At 41.7% G+C, this 19,488-nt stretch overlaps 1 protein-coding gene across 1 annotated transcript; it reads left to right on the top strand.

Moving 5' to 3' along the window:
• The first annotated feature begins 11,460 nt into the window (after nucleotides 1-11,460).
• Nucleotides 11,461-13,655, top strand: LOC133722709 (ribonuclease MC-like). The gene is made up of 3 exons (XM_062149581.1): nucleotides 11,461-11,536; nucleotides 12,961-13,136; nucleotides 13,233-13,655. The coding sequence occupies exons 1-3, from the start codon at nucleotides 11,461-11,463 to the stop codon at nucleotides 13,653-13,655; spliced, it is 675 nt and encodes a 224-aa protein (XP_062005565.1).
• The last annotated feature ends 5,833 nt before the right edge of the window (nucleotides 13,656-19,488 follow it).

The following is a 19,488-nucleotide window of genomic DNA, read 5'->3' as shown; positions in this document are numbered from 1 at the left end:
GTAGAGAACTAGCTTGCCAATGTAGGTATAAACAGTTGACAAAGAAATTTGAAAGAAGTATATTGGTTAAGTACTGTAGTCAAGAAGATTGATGAAATGGTGGTCTGAATTTGCTGGTAATTTAAAGCATATGTTCTACACAAGTGTTGTGAAGCCTTGTTCTCTTAATAGTAATCTCTTGGACAAATAATTGCAGAATAGTTGAACTTTTGACAACATTTGAACAAAAGTGAAAGTCAGGAAGCTTTTCCGTTGGCAATATTGTTTTCGACAAGTGATTGGAGTTCTGTTTCTACTATATGGAATTCAATTCTTTGCTGTTACTACTATTTGAAATGGTTATTTTCCAAAATTGAAAGTTGGTAAAGAATTAGTTGTTGTTGCTGGGATAAGATTGCATAATGGATAGTGTTTGGTGTCACTAGGTTCAGTAGTATTTGGGTGATTTCTGCAATTGTATTGGATAAGCTAAAATGTCTAGTACCGTCTGCTATAGGTGGGTTCAGAAGTAGTTGGGTGATTCTGCATTTGGTTTCTTGTGAAGAAAAATTCGGTACTACAAGGATCATGAATAACAATCAGTTAGACAGTTATCTAATTTCCAACTTCTCCAATATCATCACTTTTCAGCTAGATGACATTAATTACGTAACTTGGCCATTTATGCTTGAGCCAATGTTGGTAAGGTGTGATATAATGGGATATATTGATGGGTCTATCCCTTGTCCTTCACAATACAAAGTTGCACAAGAGGCTGGAATTACCCCCGAGCTTACACAAGAGTATAAGGACTGGAAGAAGCATGACTCTGCTGTAATGGCTCTACTAGCTGGTACTTTATCATCTTAAGCTCTTTCATTCATTGTTGGGAGTAAAACCTCAAAAGAAGTTTGGTATTCCCTTGAAGATAGATATGCTAAACTTTCAAAGTTCAAAGCTTTTGAGCTAAAGACCTAGCCTCCATGCAGAAAATCTGGAAAGGTAATGATAGTATTGACAAGTTTATGGAATGCTTTAAGACTGTTCGGGACCAACTCTTTGTAGCTGAAATTCTTATTCTCGATAGTGAGTTTGATCTTGAATGGCTACCTGCTGATCATTCGTACTAAGGAATTATCTACATCTCTACCAGAACTTCATACACTACTCTTAGATGTTGAAGCTGATCTTGATCTAGAACATAAGATTATTGCCTCTACTCCAATTAGTTTAACAACTGCAACAAACCAAGACTCTCTTGATCAAAAACAAAATATCATTGTCGGCCTCTGCTCCAATAACTCCAATTAACAGCTACAAGAAACGAAGACTGTCAGCTTTCTAAATCCCATCATGTCAGTGCACATACTCAAGGATTGTACAACTTGGTTCTCACAAGATATTTTCATCCAAGGAATCAAGGTAAAGGTGATGGCAGTTACTATCATAACTTTTTGCATGGACCATATCGAAATTATAATTGCTATGCATATAGGAAGTTAGATGTCAGTTCTGTGCAATCTAGAGGATTTATTAATCATTGTGGAAACTCAAATTGCTACAACACTGGTGCTATTTCCAACAATCTTGGCTCCTGTGAAGTCCAAAGGCTTGAGGAATTCAAAGGGTTGTCATGTCTATGATTTTCTGGTGGAGTGCGTCATAAGAATGTTTCTTTCCCTGGTGATAATTGTCAAATATGCTCACAATTTGGTTATATTGCTAAAACTTGTCCCCAAAGATCTACTCCTAGGCAAGTTGTTGCTATTGGTTTTTCTTTACAATGTCAGATTTGCTTCAAGAGGGGTCACAATGTTGTAGAATGTTTTCATAGGCTATGATTTTCAATTACCATCTTCATCAGAAATTCAAGCTAAGGCTGCTTGCTTTTCCTCTCAACCAGGTATATGTCTACGTTGGCCACATGACAATGCTTCTCAGTTACTGCCACTCATTCCTCCTGGCTGAAGCAAGAATCATCACTTCTATTATAGTCACAACATTTTATTACTGTTGCAATCTGATGTTAGTTTCCTACCATCAGCTTGAGGGGGGATGTTAAGGGTAAAAATGGAAAGTTACTCGTATTAAGTAAATGTAGAAGTATAAAGTAGAAAAACAAGTCTGATGTATTATGTGCAAGTTGTATTTTCTCTGCATCAATATACGAAGCACTCTCTCTCTCTTTTGGATTTTTCATCTTCTTCTTCAATTTTCCTTATAATTCTATCATACTTGGATTGTGTGCCGAGATATATTTCGATGTGGGAGTGTGTTCTCAAATATGCCAAAGGCCTTGTAACTAGCTTGGGTGTTATTCTGCTCCCATATCTTGCCGGCCACCAGGGGTGGCACTGGTCGATATGGGTGTTAGCGTACTTCTGGCCGGTAAAGAGGCGGTCTCTGGTGGTTATTGAGCCGTGTATTTTCGATGTTTGTGCTCTATACGCATGTGATATAAACAACGTTACTATCTATTACTTTTAATTTAAACTGCTTATATGCTTTCCTAAACGCAACCATCATCCGTTCATTGATCTTTATGTGCTAATAGAGAGAATGGTTCGTCTACTGTTTATTAATGTACCGATATATCAATTAGACTATTTTAATACAGAGGTAGACTAGCTCGATAAAGAGGTAGACTAATTTGAGATCAAGTCAAACTAGTCTACTAATACATAGAGTAAGTCAAGTTCTATATCAAATCTAATCTAATTAATGTATTCGTACATTGATATATCATAGAATTTTCTTAGAAAGAGTCACTTGCAACTTATAAGATTCATCATCATTCATCCTTTAAATTGCAACGGATTCTCTCTTCGATTAGCAACTAACGAACGGATGATGTAAATAGTGAGGGAAGAGAACACTACCTACGTACTCATAAATAATCTTAGAATTTAGGGTCCCCCAAAAGTGTATCAAAATCGGGAAAAAAAACAATGCTTCCATCAGAGTCCCCCATTACAAGGCAAAGTGCAAGTTCCAGTTTGCTTAAAATCCTTCTTTTTGAGTCAAATTTGACTGTCAAATCTAGGGCTGGGAATTCCAAACCGAGATCCTGAAACCGATCCCGTCCGATCCGAGCCGAAACCGATCGGGTCGGTATGATGAGTCGTTTCGCCGGAATCTCGATCCGAACCGTACCGAAACCTCTGCAAACGGGTCGGCACCGGTATGGGTGAAAAGCATACCGTATTGACCGAACCGAGACGAAACCAGATCATGATGGCGGTTCCTGTGGCGGTTCTGTCTCGGATTGAGTTGCTGGGATTCGTGGTGAGTCATGGGTATGGGTTGACGGAAACGGCGGGGTGGTGGTGTCGTGCACGTGGAAGCCCGGGTCGAATAAGTTGCCGACGACGGAGAGGGCGAGGCTGAAGTCGAGGCAGGGAGTCAGATCCAACTCCAGAAACAAAGAGAAAAACAGCTACCTGAATCGAAAGTGATAAGCACACCAGGCTCCACTTGCGCTTCCCATTCCTAAGGCTCGTCATCCTCCATCAACACCACAGACTCAGTCCTCCCACTCACTGATGTTGGCGTCGCTTCGCCGCTCGAAAGCCCCTTCAGCCTGCTCTTCATCTCCATCTGCGAACTGTTGAAACCGATTGGTACCGAAACTGTACCGAATCGATCGGTTTCGGGACCAATCGGTATCCCTGCTAAAATTCCGGCATCCCGAACCGATCCGAGCCGACTATAAAGTCGGTATCGGTCTCGGTATAGGCTCATTCCCGAGCCGAGCCAAACCGATCCCACCCCTAGTCAAATCTATATTAACTTCTTTCCTTTCGGTCAGAAGAATCTACAAAACTTTATGCCTTCTTGCTGTCAAAGTAGCCAGTTACTTTTTTTTTTTTACTGCAAGAAGGCGTGTGAGATTATTTTAACCAACTAGTACGGAGAGAATATAAGACCGCATTACATCTACAATAAGCGCTATTCTTTTGAGCAGACACAAGGTTTAGCTCCCAACTTCCCTCTATGAATAGATCACTTGTTTTGCACTTGGGTTGCTTTTACTTTTTTTGGTCGAGAAAGACAATTTCATTAAGCCACAACGGGCAAGAGAAAACGAGAAAGAGAAGGCCCGAAGGCTACACAAAAGGGGGAAGGCATGAGCCTTGGTTTAAACTAAAGGGGGCCCTGGAAGGCCATCACTTCTCAGAATAGAAATCAAGGAGGTTGGGGGCCTATTGGCCCAGTCCTGAGAGCACAACCTCATCTTGGCAAGCTTAGCCGCTGCATCCGCAACACGATTTGCTTCACGAGGGACCCAATGGAATCTGATTCCGGTAAAAAGAGTTTTCAAATGAAACACTCTGCTCAACATGTGTGAAATCCTCCAATTTGGAGAGGAAGAATGGTTATTGAGAGCATGGAAAAGCTCCTGACAATCGCCTTCCATGATAATGTTCTGGATCTTTAGGAACGTAGCAAGTTGAAGGCCCTTAACCACTGCGTCTGCCTCAACTTTAATGGGTGAATTGTGATTACCCAGAACACTGGCACCTGCAATTGAGTGGCCTCTGTGATTCCTTACTATGACCCCAATACCACTTTTGTGAGTGACTTTATCCCAAGCTCCATCCACATTCACTTTAACAGAAGGAAAGATGGGAGGCTGCCAAGTAGGAATGGGACCCGGGGTCGTGTCTGGAGGGGAAGTTCTAACCAGCAAGCCAGACGCATTCAGCCACTCGCCAACTTGGGTTGCTTTTACTAGTTGGGTGTTTCTATTTGAACTCAGCAAATTTCTTAGTATACCCAGCAAATAAAAAATTCTCCTATATTTTTCAACTTTGCCCTCGTTATAATACACCCAGTAAAGTTTTATATTTCAAGAACGTCCTGTTCGAGTTTAATTTGATGCTGGTGCATACCCAAACAATCGTCATTAGGTTTGCTGTTGTTTGCCGACGACGACGACCTAAAACAATAGAAACACCGAGATTGAGGCGGTTCCTATTTCCCTTGAAGTCTTTGTTCATACCTACACTAGCAAGACTAGTTTGCTATCATCACCAAGCATAAGTAACACCCACTTTGGGACATCCACGAGACATGGCAAGGCCCAACCGCGACATCCATCGTGTAGCCCTATGTTCAAGCTACGCCACGGTATCCGGAAGTCACAAATCCGCCACCGGGAAGCCACCTTTCCGCCCTTGCCAAGATGCCACCACAACATAGCTTTCTACATGCTTCTAGGCTTTCTAGACTAGAAATATGTGGAAACTTGTCCCACATCGAAGAATAGGTAGAGGAGATGGCTTCCTTGACTTATAAAAGGAATGCCTCCTCCCACAATTCATACACATTCATCCATCCCATTACATCCCTTGTAATCTCGTTGGGCCGCAAGGCTCGACACACACTAGTATAAGCTTTCAAGTGGACGTAGTCTCCCGCTCATGCGGAGGCGAACCACTATACTTCTCGTGTGTGCCTCTATCTCTCTCTATCTCTCTCTCTTTGATGCTAACTAGAGTCCCCACGGATTCTAACGTTAACAGTCTTGAACTGAAACCACCGAGGATCTTGAACTGATCTTTCCCAGGAATTTTAGGTCTTGAACTGACCAAAAATTCCAATTAGCTTGTTAAGGATTTTCATTGTTTAGGTTATTTTCTCCAGATGAAAGAATTCCATGTCAAGAGGAAAATACCATTTGATCCGATTGATCAAAAGCAAGTAATAGTGCCCACTGCCCAGTAGCAAATCAATTGCAACTATATAAGAAGGAGCTCTCCATAAACATCTAGATGTAACGAAGCAAACTAAGTTTCATCAAGAATCAAGTGGGCGTATGATTGCACTGCACTAAACTTTCATTGATGAAAATATATATGTCCATCTGGTTTTGGCCAACTGGAACTATTAATCTATATTTATGGGCCAATGATCGGAGCCTCGGAGGGAGAACACAAACTGTGGTTCTTCGAAAGAATTGAAGCTATGTGGAAGTGGAATCATGATGATGGAAGTAGGTGCTGGGTTTTATTAGGGGTAAAGTTGAAAATAAATGATAAACTTTTGTGTGCTGGGTATACTAAGAAATTTGCTGAGTTTATTTAGCAAGACCTCAAATTTCAAGCTTTCAGCCGCTACTACCCACGTAGTGTGTGTGTGTGTATTTGTCACAACGAAATAGTGCAGTTGAAATATAAGAAATCTGGCTTAGCTATAGTAGATATTTGAGACTTTGTTCTTCGTCATTCTCACATTACAAACGTGTTCATATAAAGGAAGAGGACCACAGACAGCATACACTATTCTTTGTCGACACAGAATTCTCTATCTTTGTGATGCATGGGGGAACATTCTGATCTTCATCTCATGCTTGGAACTTGGAAGGCGAGAGACACAGTGAGAATAAAGGGTCAGAGCAGAAATTTCAAAGAAACGAATCAAGTAAACAGAGTTGTGCATGTGATGTAGACAGAGTGGTGACCTAAGACAAGAAGAAAGTGGCAAAAGTTGAGGATTATGTTTATCAGCCCATGCCTTAGAACTAGCATTCACAAATAGCCAAATAGGCAGGAACTAGCTAGGGCAAGAAAGATCGACCGATAGAGGTGAGAAACCTGTGTTGGAGAAGGAGAAAACGTGCATGCTTTTGCTAGCTTAGCTCTCTCCCATGAAGCTGCAAGCTACTAGTAGATAACTGCACGTGCCCTGCTTCTCCAACGAAGGCTACTCACCATGCATCACCACTCCCATATTCAGTTATTCACTCACATGGTGTGTTTGAGAAGGGTGAATGAGGCATATCCATTTATATACAAGCTTTTGTGAGATAGCGAGAGAGAGAAAAGGAGCGTAGTAAAGACATTGAGTATTGGAGTGGCGATTCTTCAAAATTTTTTAAAATGAGAGAAGCTAGCAGAGGCAATTTTAGTTTTATCTTTTTTCCAGAAGAGTAAAAGCAATTCAAGATGATATAATTATAGCATGGACATCCCATAATAGATTTGACCTTAATTGGTATGACCTGCCGCTGTGAATCTTCTTCTTTAACCTTTTCCACGATAACCTCTTTGATTAAGTTCTGCAACTTTTTATACGTATGTCGAGGTCATCACTTCATGATATTTTCAGAAAGAAAATGAAGAAGTCGTTTTGATGAATACTTCATGCAGCCAAATATAGTACCCCCAAAGTTTCTATTTCTCTAGATTTTTTCCAATTTAGTCATTTGTTTGAGGAATATCATAAGTTAACTCTCATGAAGAAGTCATACATAGTTAATTTCATTAGGCACCATTAGCTTATTAGTTCTCCAAACTGATATTCGTTTCTAACTCAAACCTTTCTCGTCAATTGATATATAGTAATCACTATAAGAATGCTTTTAGTGAAGTGAATCTTTTTTTTTTTTTTCTTGTTTGCAGACTATAAGGCCCATTATACAAGAAGAAAAAATGTAGTGAAAAAAAAAAGTCAAATCTTTTATAATCTATATGAAGCAGTATTAACGAACATTTTATGATAACTTGAAATATGACATATTTCACGTTATCATGTTGTATAACTTGGGTACAGCCAGAAAATTTTAGTCTGGTGGCTATGGAGGCTTTAAGTGATAAACACATAAATTACTAAAAATTATGGTTCGTCATGAGCTTTAAATGTGTCTTGCTTATAGTAAAAATGGTAAATCCCTAGGTAGTATTTGATTTATTCTTAGTTTAAAAAGATGTTACCTTGGCCTCCCTGTTCTCTCTCTGGAGTCAAACTCTCACAGTCCCTCACCTAGGGATTGATCTGAAATCCGAATTCAACGACGACGATGTTGTCAAATCACTTGCAAATTGGGATCGAGGTGCCGAAGTTGGCTTAGTCTATCCTCCCAAACTCGGATGAAGCCGAGAACGACGTTGTTGGGTTGAGGAAGAAGGATGACGAGGGCACTGGTTTAATCTGAGTTTTTTTTTTCGCCTTCGAAACTTGGATGAATCACTTACAATTCTGAGTTCAATTACTGGTTTAAATGTTGGAGCTTTGGGTTTAATTTAGGGTTTAATCTGGGGTAGGCGGGCTGGGAGCGGAGCTCAGTGGAGGTGAGTTGGAAATGGGAGCGGAGCTGCTACCTTTAGATCATAGAGCATAGTGGTAGCAATCATAGCGATCTCTCCAAGCACGGTGGCGGATCAAGCGGTGAGGTTGATGCTAGGGTCGTTGATGATTACATTCATTGGTTGAGCCTAAGTGTAGCCAGAGATCCGACCGCAGCGGTAGGGAAGAAGCAGGTTGTTGACAGCTTGTCAGATCCATTGGCAGTGATGGATTAGATGGATCGGGTGGAGTCGTGGGTGCATGCATGCCAGCTTCGAGTTCTTCTCAAGGGTTTGGGTTTGGTCTTTTTGGGGTCAGTGCGAATGAGGAGAGAGAGAGAGAGAGAGAGAGGTAAAATAGTCATTTTGGACCACATTGTGTGAAATATGAATGTTTGAGGAGTAATTTGTTAAAATTAGGATAGTAGTGACTGAACTGTTGACCCCCTAAAAGTACAGGGAGTGACCAGTAATTTTCCCTTCAATAATTAAAGATTTTCGCTTCTATTCAAGAGCGCATGGTACAATTTGAGTAGGTATGTTATTTTGTTTTAGACTTTTGTTATCGAATTTCTATCAAATGTTATAATGTTTATTTTTTTTTTATCAGTTATATACTTGATTATTTGATATGTATTTAATATATGATGTAGTTTAATTTAATAAAAGAATAAAACATTTACTTGTAAAACTTTATAAAAAAATAAAATATAAGATAAAAAAAGCATTAGTTGACTTTTATTAAAATATTTTTTTTTTAGCCCACCCCATTCTAAAATCCTAGCTCCGCTATTGGTCGAATGGATTTGATTAGTAGAATTAATGATAAGTATGAGCTACTGGTTTGAAACTAACTTGATTCTTATGTACATATATGTGTATATATGTTGCTTAATGCAGAACAGTTAAATAATTTGGAAATTGTTCTGTACATAGATTTGACGTAAGATGCATTGTTCTTGTCTGCTAAGTCAATTGCATATTCTCTGATATTTTTGTATTCTCAAATTAGGTGGAAGGTATTTCTAATTTCAATCAAAACCTAAAATATCATGGCGTGTGATGCGCACGTGAGGGTCTTACTAACGGTGTTAGACGGAATATTATAGTTGAACTAAGATCAGTTGATTTATCAAACTCCATGACTAAAATTAGATACTTTTAAACTATGAGGACAAACGTAATCATGATTCTAAATAAATAAATAAAAAAGAAAGATAGTGACACTGTTGAGGAGTATTTTGCTTGGGTTTGGGCTCTTAAAGTAAGGAAGGCATAAAACGAAGGTTGAAGAAAACCTTGGTTAAGTATGTGTATATATATAATATTTGTCAACAGATAAATCCCGCAAATAAACAAAAAACGAAGAGAGGCAGTGAAACAAGTCGATGTTGAAGGGCTACGAGTTGATGGGACCATTATTTTACAGAGGTCAACGTCACGATATTTGGAGAGAGAAAAGGAGAATCAATATCAGAGCACGAAGCATGAAGTTAGGATTCTGTTAGTTCATGTATGAGATTTGGAGTGGTAGCAATTGAACCATCAAAATTGCTAGATTGAACGATGCTTGCTTATGCTGAGGTGAGGCGGGTGAATCACATTGTTCAGTATTACCTACATCTTGTTGAGAATATATACATCCCACATGGGAAAAATGAGACATTGCCTATGGGTTTATAAGGATTTGGACCACTCCATTCATTGCCAATTGGTTTTGGATGTGAACCCTAGATTACTTTATCATGGTATCAGAGCCACGTTACCCACGTGTGCATGTCTCGTGGCCACACGGGCTCCACGTCACTCAAAGTTGTCCACGTGTATGGCTTGAAAATTCGCCACACGTGCGGGGGCGTGTTGAGAATATGTACATCCCACATGGGAAAAATGGGACATTGCCTATGAGTTTATAAGGGTTTGGGCAACTCCATTCATTGCCAATTTACTACATGATAACAAACTTAATTATCACATTTATTTTACACTATTTACCTATAATTGAACCAAGTTACAACGCGGTACATAAATTTGTAAGTGAAGTAATTTTTTTTTTTTTTTGGTGAATGAACTAAGATTATGCAAAAAAAGACTCGCATGACCAATTGACCATAATGACAATAAATTTGTTCTCAAATATATAAATGTGAATATAACATACAATACAAGTATGTACCGTAGAATTCTCCTTAAGCTTATGTTGTCTATTTTCTTTTCAAAAGTTGTCAGTAGTAATTTTAAACTTAAAAACATTTATAGATTAAAAAAAAAAATCTTACACTACTGAATAAAATATGACTACTCGTCTGTAAATCGTACACAAGAATTCCTATAATTTTTTTTCGTAATTCCAACAATTTCTCTGTCATATTCTCTAGAGGAAAACCTTAATTTCTCAATGCGCGTCTACCTTGAACCAGACCTTTGTGAGATTTCCTCGTCTAGCGGCACCCCATCGTCGGTGTTGGCCTTTGGCCACACTGATGATGTGCAGTTCTTGTTGCCGAATGAGTGATTGTTTTCTATTGTAGGCTTAAGCTTTCTGGGATTGTCAAGCCGGTAGAAGAGTTGGCGTCAGATTCCAATTTGCAGCTCCGAGGCTATGGAGGTTGCGAGCACAGATTCAAGGGATGAGTTTTGGATTTGGGTGAGTTTGGTTTCTTGATCCAGATCTATTCCAAGCATCCGCTGCGACATCGATTAGAGTTAATGGCGGCTTGGGGCATTGTGGATCCGTATTCGGGTGAGTTCGGATATGTTCGATATGCCATTTCGTTTCAGGTCTCTTAGGTGATCACGTCGAGGTGGTGGTGTTCCTTGATTAGTGGTGGTGGTTGCAGCGGTAGTTGCCTTTGTGGGATGTGAGTTGGGCCAGCTTCTATTGGGCCTTGGGCTAGGCTTTTCCTTTTGGGCCTTAGGGCTGCTTTTAATTTTAGGTTTTTTATTTTTATTTTTTATTTTATTAATAAATCCCTACCTTGTTTGAGGGAGCTAGCGGGTTTATTCTCGGTCCACGCACTTAGTGTGCTTTCTTATGTTCTAGTTCATTACTAGATTAAGCGAGTTTTGGTGTCAAATGAATGATAATATCTTATATACAATTATAATTCTTATCTGCTTTATTTATCACTCTAGCAGTGAAAACGTATGTAATGCATCATTTTGTCCTGAGTATTATGAATAACAAATGATGATGTTTATAATAATAATAATAATAATAATAATAATAATAATTGACTTGGCCAGTGGGCCTAGGTGCATAACATCAATGACAATATTCCTCAATGACTAAAAAGGTGTGATTGAAAGTCCATTTTGTTGACGGCTCATTCCCCTTCTCCCGTGTCTATATAAACAGCAAATGCATGCAATGCGCAAGTAAGAAAGATCTTTTGGTTTTCTGTGAAACTTAAGCATGGCGATGTTGAAATTATCAGTCATTCTAATTGTTCTTGATTTCGCTTTCTTCCCGTGTCTCACCACAAGCATTGGTGCGTTGCATAATTAATAACCTTCTCCCGATGCTATATTATTATCATCATCATCATTATTATCACATTTCTACTATTCTACATGTTCTTTAATTTTTGGATAAAATTATTTTCGGAGCATGATTTTTTCTTGGAGAAAAAAGATCTCACACTAGAAAAATGATAAATAAAAATATAACTTAGATGTGGGTGATTCATACTCAATTGTACCAAGATCTTTAAAACTCAACACCTAACATGTGATTAAGTTGAGAAAATATCGGTGCAATAGTAAGTCATGTCATGCTTGTCCCTATATAACATGGTATTAAACTTGTTTCCTCTCCAATCACTTCATCATCATGGACCCGGATTAGGATTCCTTAAATTGCCATAGAAAAATTTCAGATTGGATTGTTACTTGATTGGCCAAGTCTCACATTAGTCCTAGTTAGGGATGGCAATGGGGCGGGTTGGGGATGAGGATCACAATACCATCCCCATCCCCGGGGTCATTCTCCACCCCCATCCCCGCTCCAATCCCCAATAAAAATATATTGGGGATTCCCCATCCCCATCCCCTCTGGGGACTAGGCCTCCAAACCCGCCTCAAATCCTCAATAAGAATTTAATAAATAAAATAATTTTTTTCTCATATTACCTTTTCTAAAATCAAAATCTACAACAAATAAAATTAAAACATATTAAATTTATAAATCATAATTCAGTGAGTGCAAAAGTCAAAAAACAGCCATTTATATATTGTAAAAGTGTAGTCATTAAAGTAAAGTAGTAAATGTATATATTTGTGATTTATATTATAAAAAATAAATTAATATAAATTAAAAAATATATAAATTAAATATATGTATATGTTATTGGGGCGGGTTTGGGGATGGGGATCACAATACCATCCTCGCCCCATCCCCAATTTTAGATAGCGGGGATTGGGGATCCCCATCCCCATTCCCCATTTTTCCCCTAATCCTCCCCCCATTAGGGGCGGGTATCCAATGGAGCTCCGCCTCGCTGGGGATTTTTGTCATCCCTAGTCCCAGTTCCATCCTCAAGGAATTGGATTGTTAATGATTCTTCAAGTCTCCAATGTGGGGCTTGTGTCCCAATTTTAAATGCTGAAATTAGATTTAGTAATTGATTTCACGTGCACACCTAGAGCTAAGTTTGCACGTAAGGCAGCGTGTTGGAGAAAAAAATTTCACATTAAAAAGGTGACAAATAAAAATATAACAAATATGTGCGTGACTCATACCCAATTATACCGAAATCATTTCAATTAAAACCTAACACTTAACAGGTGGGTTACGAGCCACACTTGTCCCTATCTAATACTTTTTGCTATGAATATATTATTAATAATCACTAAGCTATACATACCCGGCCCTTAATAAGAGCTCAATTGGTTCTTGCCTCAATAATTTTCACAGGACAGTACGACTACTTTCAGATGGTATACCAATGGCAGCCAGCCTACTGTGTTGGTAGAAAAGATCCTTGCAGAATAAAACCATCAAAAATCTTTACCATTCATGGTCTATGGCCAAGTAATTTTTCAGACATTCCAGGGGATAAGTGCAAGGGGGCACTCTTTAACGACAGTCTGGTATAGATTGTTTCATTGTTCTTATTATTTTTTTTAACAAATTTCATTTTTCTAATAAGACTTCAGATTTTATCATGGTTTTGTGACGAAATGTAGATGAGTCAAGATCCAACATTGGTATCCGAACTACAGAGATCGTGGCCAGACGTGGGAGGTGGAGATGATATGGGGTTTTGGGGACGTCAGTGGAATAAACATGGGACATGTTCGGAACAGACATTTGGGCAAATTCAATATTTTCAGCGAGCAGACGCCATTTGGAACAAAGCGAAAATGAATATTACTATGATCCTTAAAAACAATAAAATCTCAGCAGGGGGGGGGAAATATAATTACACGCATATAGAAGGAGTCATCAAACGGGCAATCGGTGACACACCCATCATTCGTTGCATATGGAGAAAGAGGGCTCAGTTGTTGCATGAAGTGGTTACTTGTTGGTCCCAAGACGGTCAAAATTTGATCAAATGTAACTCTACGCAAAAATGCAGTTCGAATTTTGATATCGAATTTTTATAAGTTATGACTATAACTAAGAAGTATGAAATGACACTAGTGTAATAACAACATAATAAGATTATTGATACTATTATTAAGATAAGATAACTTGCTCTTGAAAACTAAAACTTTTCACCAATTTAACCCTTATATATTAAAAAATTAAGAAATAATTAATTAATAGGGATAATATAGTAAATTACAAAATAGAAAACAAAAAAAAATAAAAATAAAAAAATAGTAGAAAACATTGTAGTTGTATGAAAAGCTTCCCACTGTCTTTAACTTCTCTCCACACATATAGTGGGTGGGTCAAGGTCAAACTCGGAGAAAATTTTATTCCGTCCGGCGGCGCATCCCAAAGACGTTGTCGTCGGACGAGCTGCTACTTGGCTGCTCCTAGGCTGGTCTGTTGGATATCGCTCTGAGTTCCCAGATCTAGGAATAGTGGCAGAGGGAATTGCGGTGGTTGAGGAGGTTTTTCTTGGCTTTTGCATGGAGTCGTCGTCCATCCAAACTGGTGCTGTCGTCTTCAACCGATGACGCAAGATGGAGAGCCGTAAGGACCAGATCATGCATGGAAGTGAGGTTTGCTGATTACGAGCATTTTTATGCACGTAATCGCTACTTAAACACTAAAAATATGCTAATCCCCAAAGCAATTAATATGTAATTAATTCATTTTTATTTATTTTGTAGTAAATAAGCGGAGTTGTGGATTTTGAAAGAAGTCGTACAAAATTAGAGCAAAATGAAGTTTACAGAGAAAGAACGAAAAGTCAACATGGTCAACCAAGTCAACATGGCTTCCTCACTCGAATCTAAGTATTTCAAGATGATGTCTTCCTATGTGCTTTAAGATCGAAGAAGAAGAAAAAGGGAATGAAGAAAAGAAACAATTAATTGACTAATCATTGGCTTAATTAATTAATCATTGGCTGATTTATTTAATTAACCAATGATTTGATTGATTAACAAATGGTTTGATTAATTAACCCCCAGCCATGACGTGCTACAATCTTTGATTGTTGTTTAATTGCTTTGAGCCAATTACACACCTACACATGGCAGCCAACAGAAAATATTTTGTTTCTCTTGCAGGTGCAGACGTGAAGATGTAATGGGGTGATATAGGTGGGGTGTCTCTTTCTTATGAAGAATGGGTACTTAAATAAATGGAGAGGGATGTGAAAATGGTGTTGTGAAGTCAAGAAAGCAACTAGGTTTTTGAATTGAGCAAAGATCGAGGTGGAGTATAAGAGTAGTAATAGATACCAAAAACAAGGGAAAAGAGTATGGGAGTGATGGTGTAGGTTAGAGTAGGAAATGATGAGTGAGGTATGGTGATTAAATTAAAACATGATAGATATTGAAGTGATGATGGTGGCGGATTTTTGGGTAATAGAGAGTATTTGGTTAAATTGGAACCAAAATGTTTGGAATTTGGTTAAGATAGAATGATGGTGAATGGATGTAATGGAATAGATGTTATGGTACTCATCCTCCTTGCTCCTATATGAATATGACCGAAAAATACATGGAACCACCGTGAGTGGCGGTGCACCGCCATTTGTGGTGGTTCGCCGGAATTTAGAATTTAACATTGTGCTCCACTTTTGACCATCATTCTTCCTAGCTCCAATTCTCCACTTCAAAGCCCAAAATTGATGTTTTCTTCACTCTTGCAATATTCCTAGATAAATAAGAAAATAATTTAGTGAAAGCTAAAATAGACTCAAAAACAAGTTAAATTCAATACTTAGGGGCATGCATATCTATGTAAATTAAGGTCTAACAAACGTCTGGTCCATCTTCTGTTGGAAAGGTTCCGACTTCTCATAAGTATCGATGGCATGATTAGAAGCTTCCCTGCAAGCGTTGTGGATAACGTTCTGATGATGCTCAGCTTCCTAGCACGATCGGATGGCATCATTAGCAAAGTTACTAGCCCGAGTCTCGGCAGCATTCAATTGCTCTCGGAACCGCTCCAACTTGACATCCTTATCCCCCATTGTACATACATGTACATTTGCAAGCATAATTAGCTCTAATGGGCTACGCTCATTGTACCGCCAAAGGTACTAATTCCAACCAAAGGAATGACATGCAGACACACCGCCAGGCGGGCTACAGCCCCAACGTCGGACCACCTCCAGATCGGCGACGACGCGCCGCCACGCGCCGCGCCAAGATGGCGTCAGAAGCTTCTGAAACTGGGAACTGAAACATATCAGTCCCACATCGAAAACAAAGAGAAGATCAACCTCTTCCTCACCTATAAAAGGTCCTCTCCTCTCTCCTCATTAATTACGCATTCAATACTTTACCTACTGTTACTCTGTCAACATAAATACATTGACTAACTTAGGCATCGGAGAGTTGAAGACCGCCCAGCGCGGTCTCCCTCTGACGCCCTTTTGTATTTTACTTGACAGGCAACGGAGGCTCTGAGAACACTAAGTATCGATCCGCCCACCGGATCAGCGTTATCAAAGGTTCAGCTACCGCCGAACTTTTAGACATTAACATTGGCGCCGTCTGTGGGAACCCTTGAACAAAAGGTCATCCCACCACAATCACCATGACTAACGGTAGCGGGGGAAACGCTGAAGAGCAGGCAGACCATCCCGCCGTCCCCCAACTTCCCGACCCAGCAGTAGGCGTTAACCGCACACTATTCACAACCCCGGCCAACCCCGGCGGTGAGGCAAATCCAAGCAGCAGCCGTCCGCCGGTCCAAGATCTCGTCACTATGTACGAGCTGGCACTGGCGGATCTTCACAAGGCAAACAAGGAGCGTGAGGCGGAACGCAAGGAAAAGGCTGAAGCCCAGCGGCAGGTGGCTACGCTCATGACACGTTTCGAGGAATTAAAGAAGACACTGGAGGCCACCGCCCACCCAGCACAGGGCGAGCAGTCACATAGCACCAGGCATAGCCGACCCGGCACCGGAGCGTTGGGGCCGGGGCCGGTCATACAGATGCAGGTGCCGCTGAACCCGCCCGAGTTATTGGGAATGGGACCACCGCCCATACCCCAACCCATGTTAGAGCAAGAGGCGGAATCACTCCCGCACACCAACCGCTCGGAGACGAGGACCGCGAACGTCCCGCCTGTGCCGAGGCGCGGGCTGTCCCAGCGGGTTGTTCAGGCTGATTCCACCAACGATGCAACCGCCCAGATATTGGAAAGGATGCACCAGTTGGAGCAGAGGTTGATCCGGGCGGAGTCAGGCGTCCCAGCGCCAACTCAGAATCCGCTTTTCGCTTCCAGACCCGGGCCCTTCACCGCTGCCATTCTGCAGGCTGTCAGACCGGCATATGCAAAAACCCCAAAGATGGCGCATTACGGTGAAATGTCCGATACCTTCGTCCACATGGACACCTTCAAGAAGGTCACCAACAACAAGGGATTCGACGACGCCACCTTGTGCCACTTGTTTAGCGAAACGTTGGATGGCGAGGCAATGAACTGGTTCTTTGAGTGTCCGCCGGGGTCTGTCAGTTCATTCAATGCACTATCCCATGCTTTCCTCTCCCGGTTCATCTTATTATCCGCTGGTCATCACAACACAAGTCAGTTGTTCAGCGTCAAGCAGGGGGAGGACGAGTCACTGAAGGCCTTCGTCACAAGGTGGCGGGCGGCAGCATCTCAGTGCCGTGACCTAGACAAAACGATGGCGTCGGCGGCCTTCAGGAAGGGACTGCTCAAGGGACCGTTCCTCTATCACCTCAACTACAATCATCCCAATGCGACGTATGACCACGTCATGAGTGAGGCGGTCATTCACGCCCAGGCGGAATTCATCACATACGAAGAAACCCCACCACCACCACTAACACCAAAATCAGCACAGCCATCTTCCAGCCATCAGGAAACCGCTAGCAAGACCCCCTCAGCACCATCAACTGACAAGAAAAGGGAGTGGCAACAGGGCCACCACCAGAGCAAACGGCAGAAGGACCAGCAATACCATAAGGGAAACCGCCCAACACATGGGGATAACCGCAACAAGCAGGCGGAGTCCTCGCAGCGGTATGCAGTTTTCACTGTCCTGACTGCCTCATATGAAGACATCTACAATCAGTGCAAGGATCAGATCCCACCGCCACCCCCTCCAAAATACCCAAAAACAGGCAAGCCCAGGAACACCGGCAAGTGGTGCAAATACCACGAAGACAGCGGCCACAATACCAACAGTTGCAATGCTCTCAAAACGGCCATTGAGACCCTATACCGTGACGGCAAGATGGACCAGTTCAAGGTGCGTCAGCCACCACCAGTAATTGCCAACGTTGAGACCTTGGGCCGCATCAATACCATCGATGGCGGCGCCCCAATCACCAGCATGTCTCACAGGGCAAGGAAGCGCTATGCACGCGCTAATCACCCAAAGGAAGTCTGCAATATCCGCTACGAAAGATCCGCCAAACTCCCGAAATCAGGTTGGGAACCTATTACCTTTTCGGAGGAGGAAGAGCGCGGAGTGCATTTACCCCATGACGACCCATTCTTGGTCGATGCCATTCTGGGCAAATTCTCGGTGGGGAGAATTTTGGTGGATAGCGGATCCGCCGTCAACGTCATCTTCAATGGTTGCTACGACCATCTCAAGCGGAACAAAAAACTGCTCCAGGATCACGAGCCACTGCTCAGCTTCTCCGGTGACGTCACACAACCGCTGGGGTCAGATTACATGCGGCTGGTTATTGGTACTAGCCCTTGTATGGCGGAGGTACATACAGAATTCATTATTGTCGACTGTTTCAGTTCGTACAACGCCATCATCGGTCGACCTGCACTTAACAAGCTCAAGTGCATCATTGCCGGGTACATGCTCCTTATGAAGTTCCCCACGCCCAACGGCACGGGCTGTGTCAGGGGAAGTCAACAGCTGGCACGAGAGTGTTACTCGACAACTTTAGCGCGGTCGACGCGCCGCCATGAAATTCTGACAGTGGGTAATGAGGCACCGCCACCAAATATCTTTGAGGATCCTAGGGATGAAGAAGAGAAGTATGTAAGGAAGGAGCCGGTCGACCCTGACACGTCACTAAAGGTTGTCTGCCTCTCGGATGAACACCCTGAGCGGACAGTCCGCATAGGCGCCCATCTAAACCCAGAGGTGGAGGCAGAGCTCACTCAGTTCCTACGTGATAACGCCGCCGTCTTTGCATGGTCATACGCGGACATGCCAGGTATCTCTCCTGACATTATCACTCATAAACTGACCATCAAACCCTCCTTTTATCCCATCAAGCAGAAGCGAAGGGCCTTTGATGAGGAAAAATACCGGGCAATCAGAGAGGAGGTCGCGAAACTCCAGGACATTGGGTTCATCCGCCAAGTTATCTATCCCCAGTGGATCTCAAACCTGGTAATGGTTAAGAAGGCCAGCGGCAAGTGGCGGATGTGTGTCGACTTCAAAAATCTCAACAAGGCATGCCCAAAGGATAGCTTCCCGCTACCTCGTATCGATCAACTAGTCGATGCAACGGCCGGACATGAGCTCCTCAGCATGATGGACGCTTTCTCCGGATACAATCAGATCAAGATGCACCCCAGCGACCAGGAATGCACCACCTTCACCACCGACAAAGGCCTCTACTGCTACAATGTCATGCCTTTCGGTCTGAAGAACGCCGGTGCAACTTACCAGCGGTTGATGAATGCCATGTTCGCTGAGCATCTGGGAAAAATCATCGAGGTCTACGTGGACGACATGTTAGTCAAAAGCGTAAAGGCCAGCGGACATGTGGCAAACCTCAAGGTCATAGTAACCATTCTCTTGGCCTACGGCATGCGCCTCAACCCAGAGAAGTGTTTCTTTGCGGTCACCGCTAGCAAATTCTTG

This window comes from Rosa rugosa, chromosome 7 (assembly GCF_958449725.1).
Source record: "Rosa rugosa chromosome 7, drRosRugo1.1, whole genome shotgun sequence".
Classification (NCBI taxonomy): Eukaryota; Viridiplantae; Streptophyta; class Magnoliopsida; order Rosales; family Rosaceae; genus Rosa; species Rosa rugosa.
This window is presented reverse-complemented; position numbering and strand designations above follow the sequence as displayed.

What these genes read in the sequence shown, in the direction of transcription:
- LOC133722709 (XM_062149581.1), top strand. Translation starts at nt 11,461, where the DNA reads ATGGCGATGTTGAAATTATCAGTCATTCTAATTGTTCTTGATTTCGCT. An exon ending in GTGTCTCACCACAAGCATTG is followed by an intron (nt 11,537 to 12,960) that starts GTGCGTTGCATA and finishes TAATTTTCACAG; the next exon opens with GACAGTACGACTACTTTCAG. An exon ending in CACTCTTTAACGACAGTCTG is followed by an intron (nt 13,137 to 13,232) that starts GTATAGATTGTT and finishes GACGAAATGTAG; the next exon opens with ATGAGTCAAGATCCAACATT.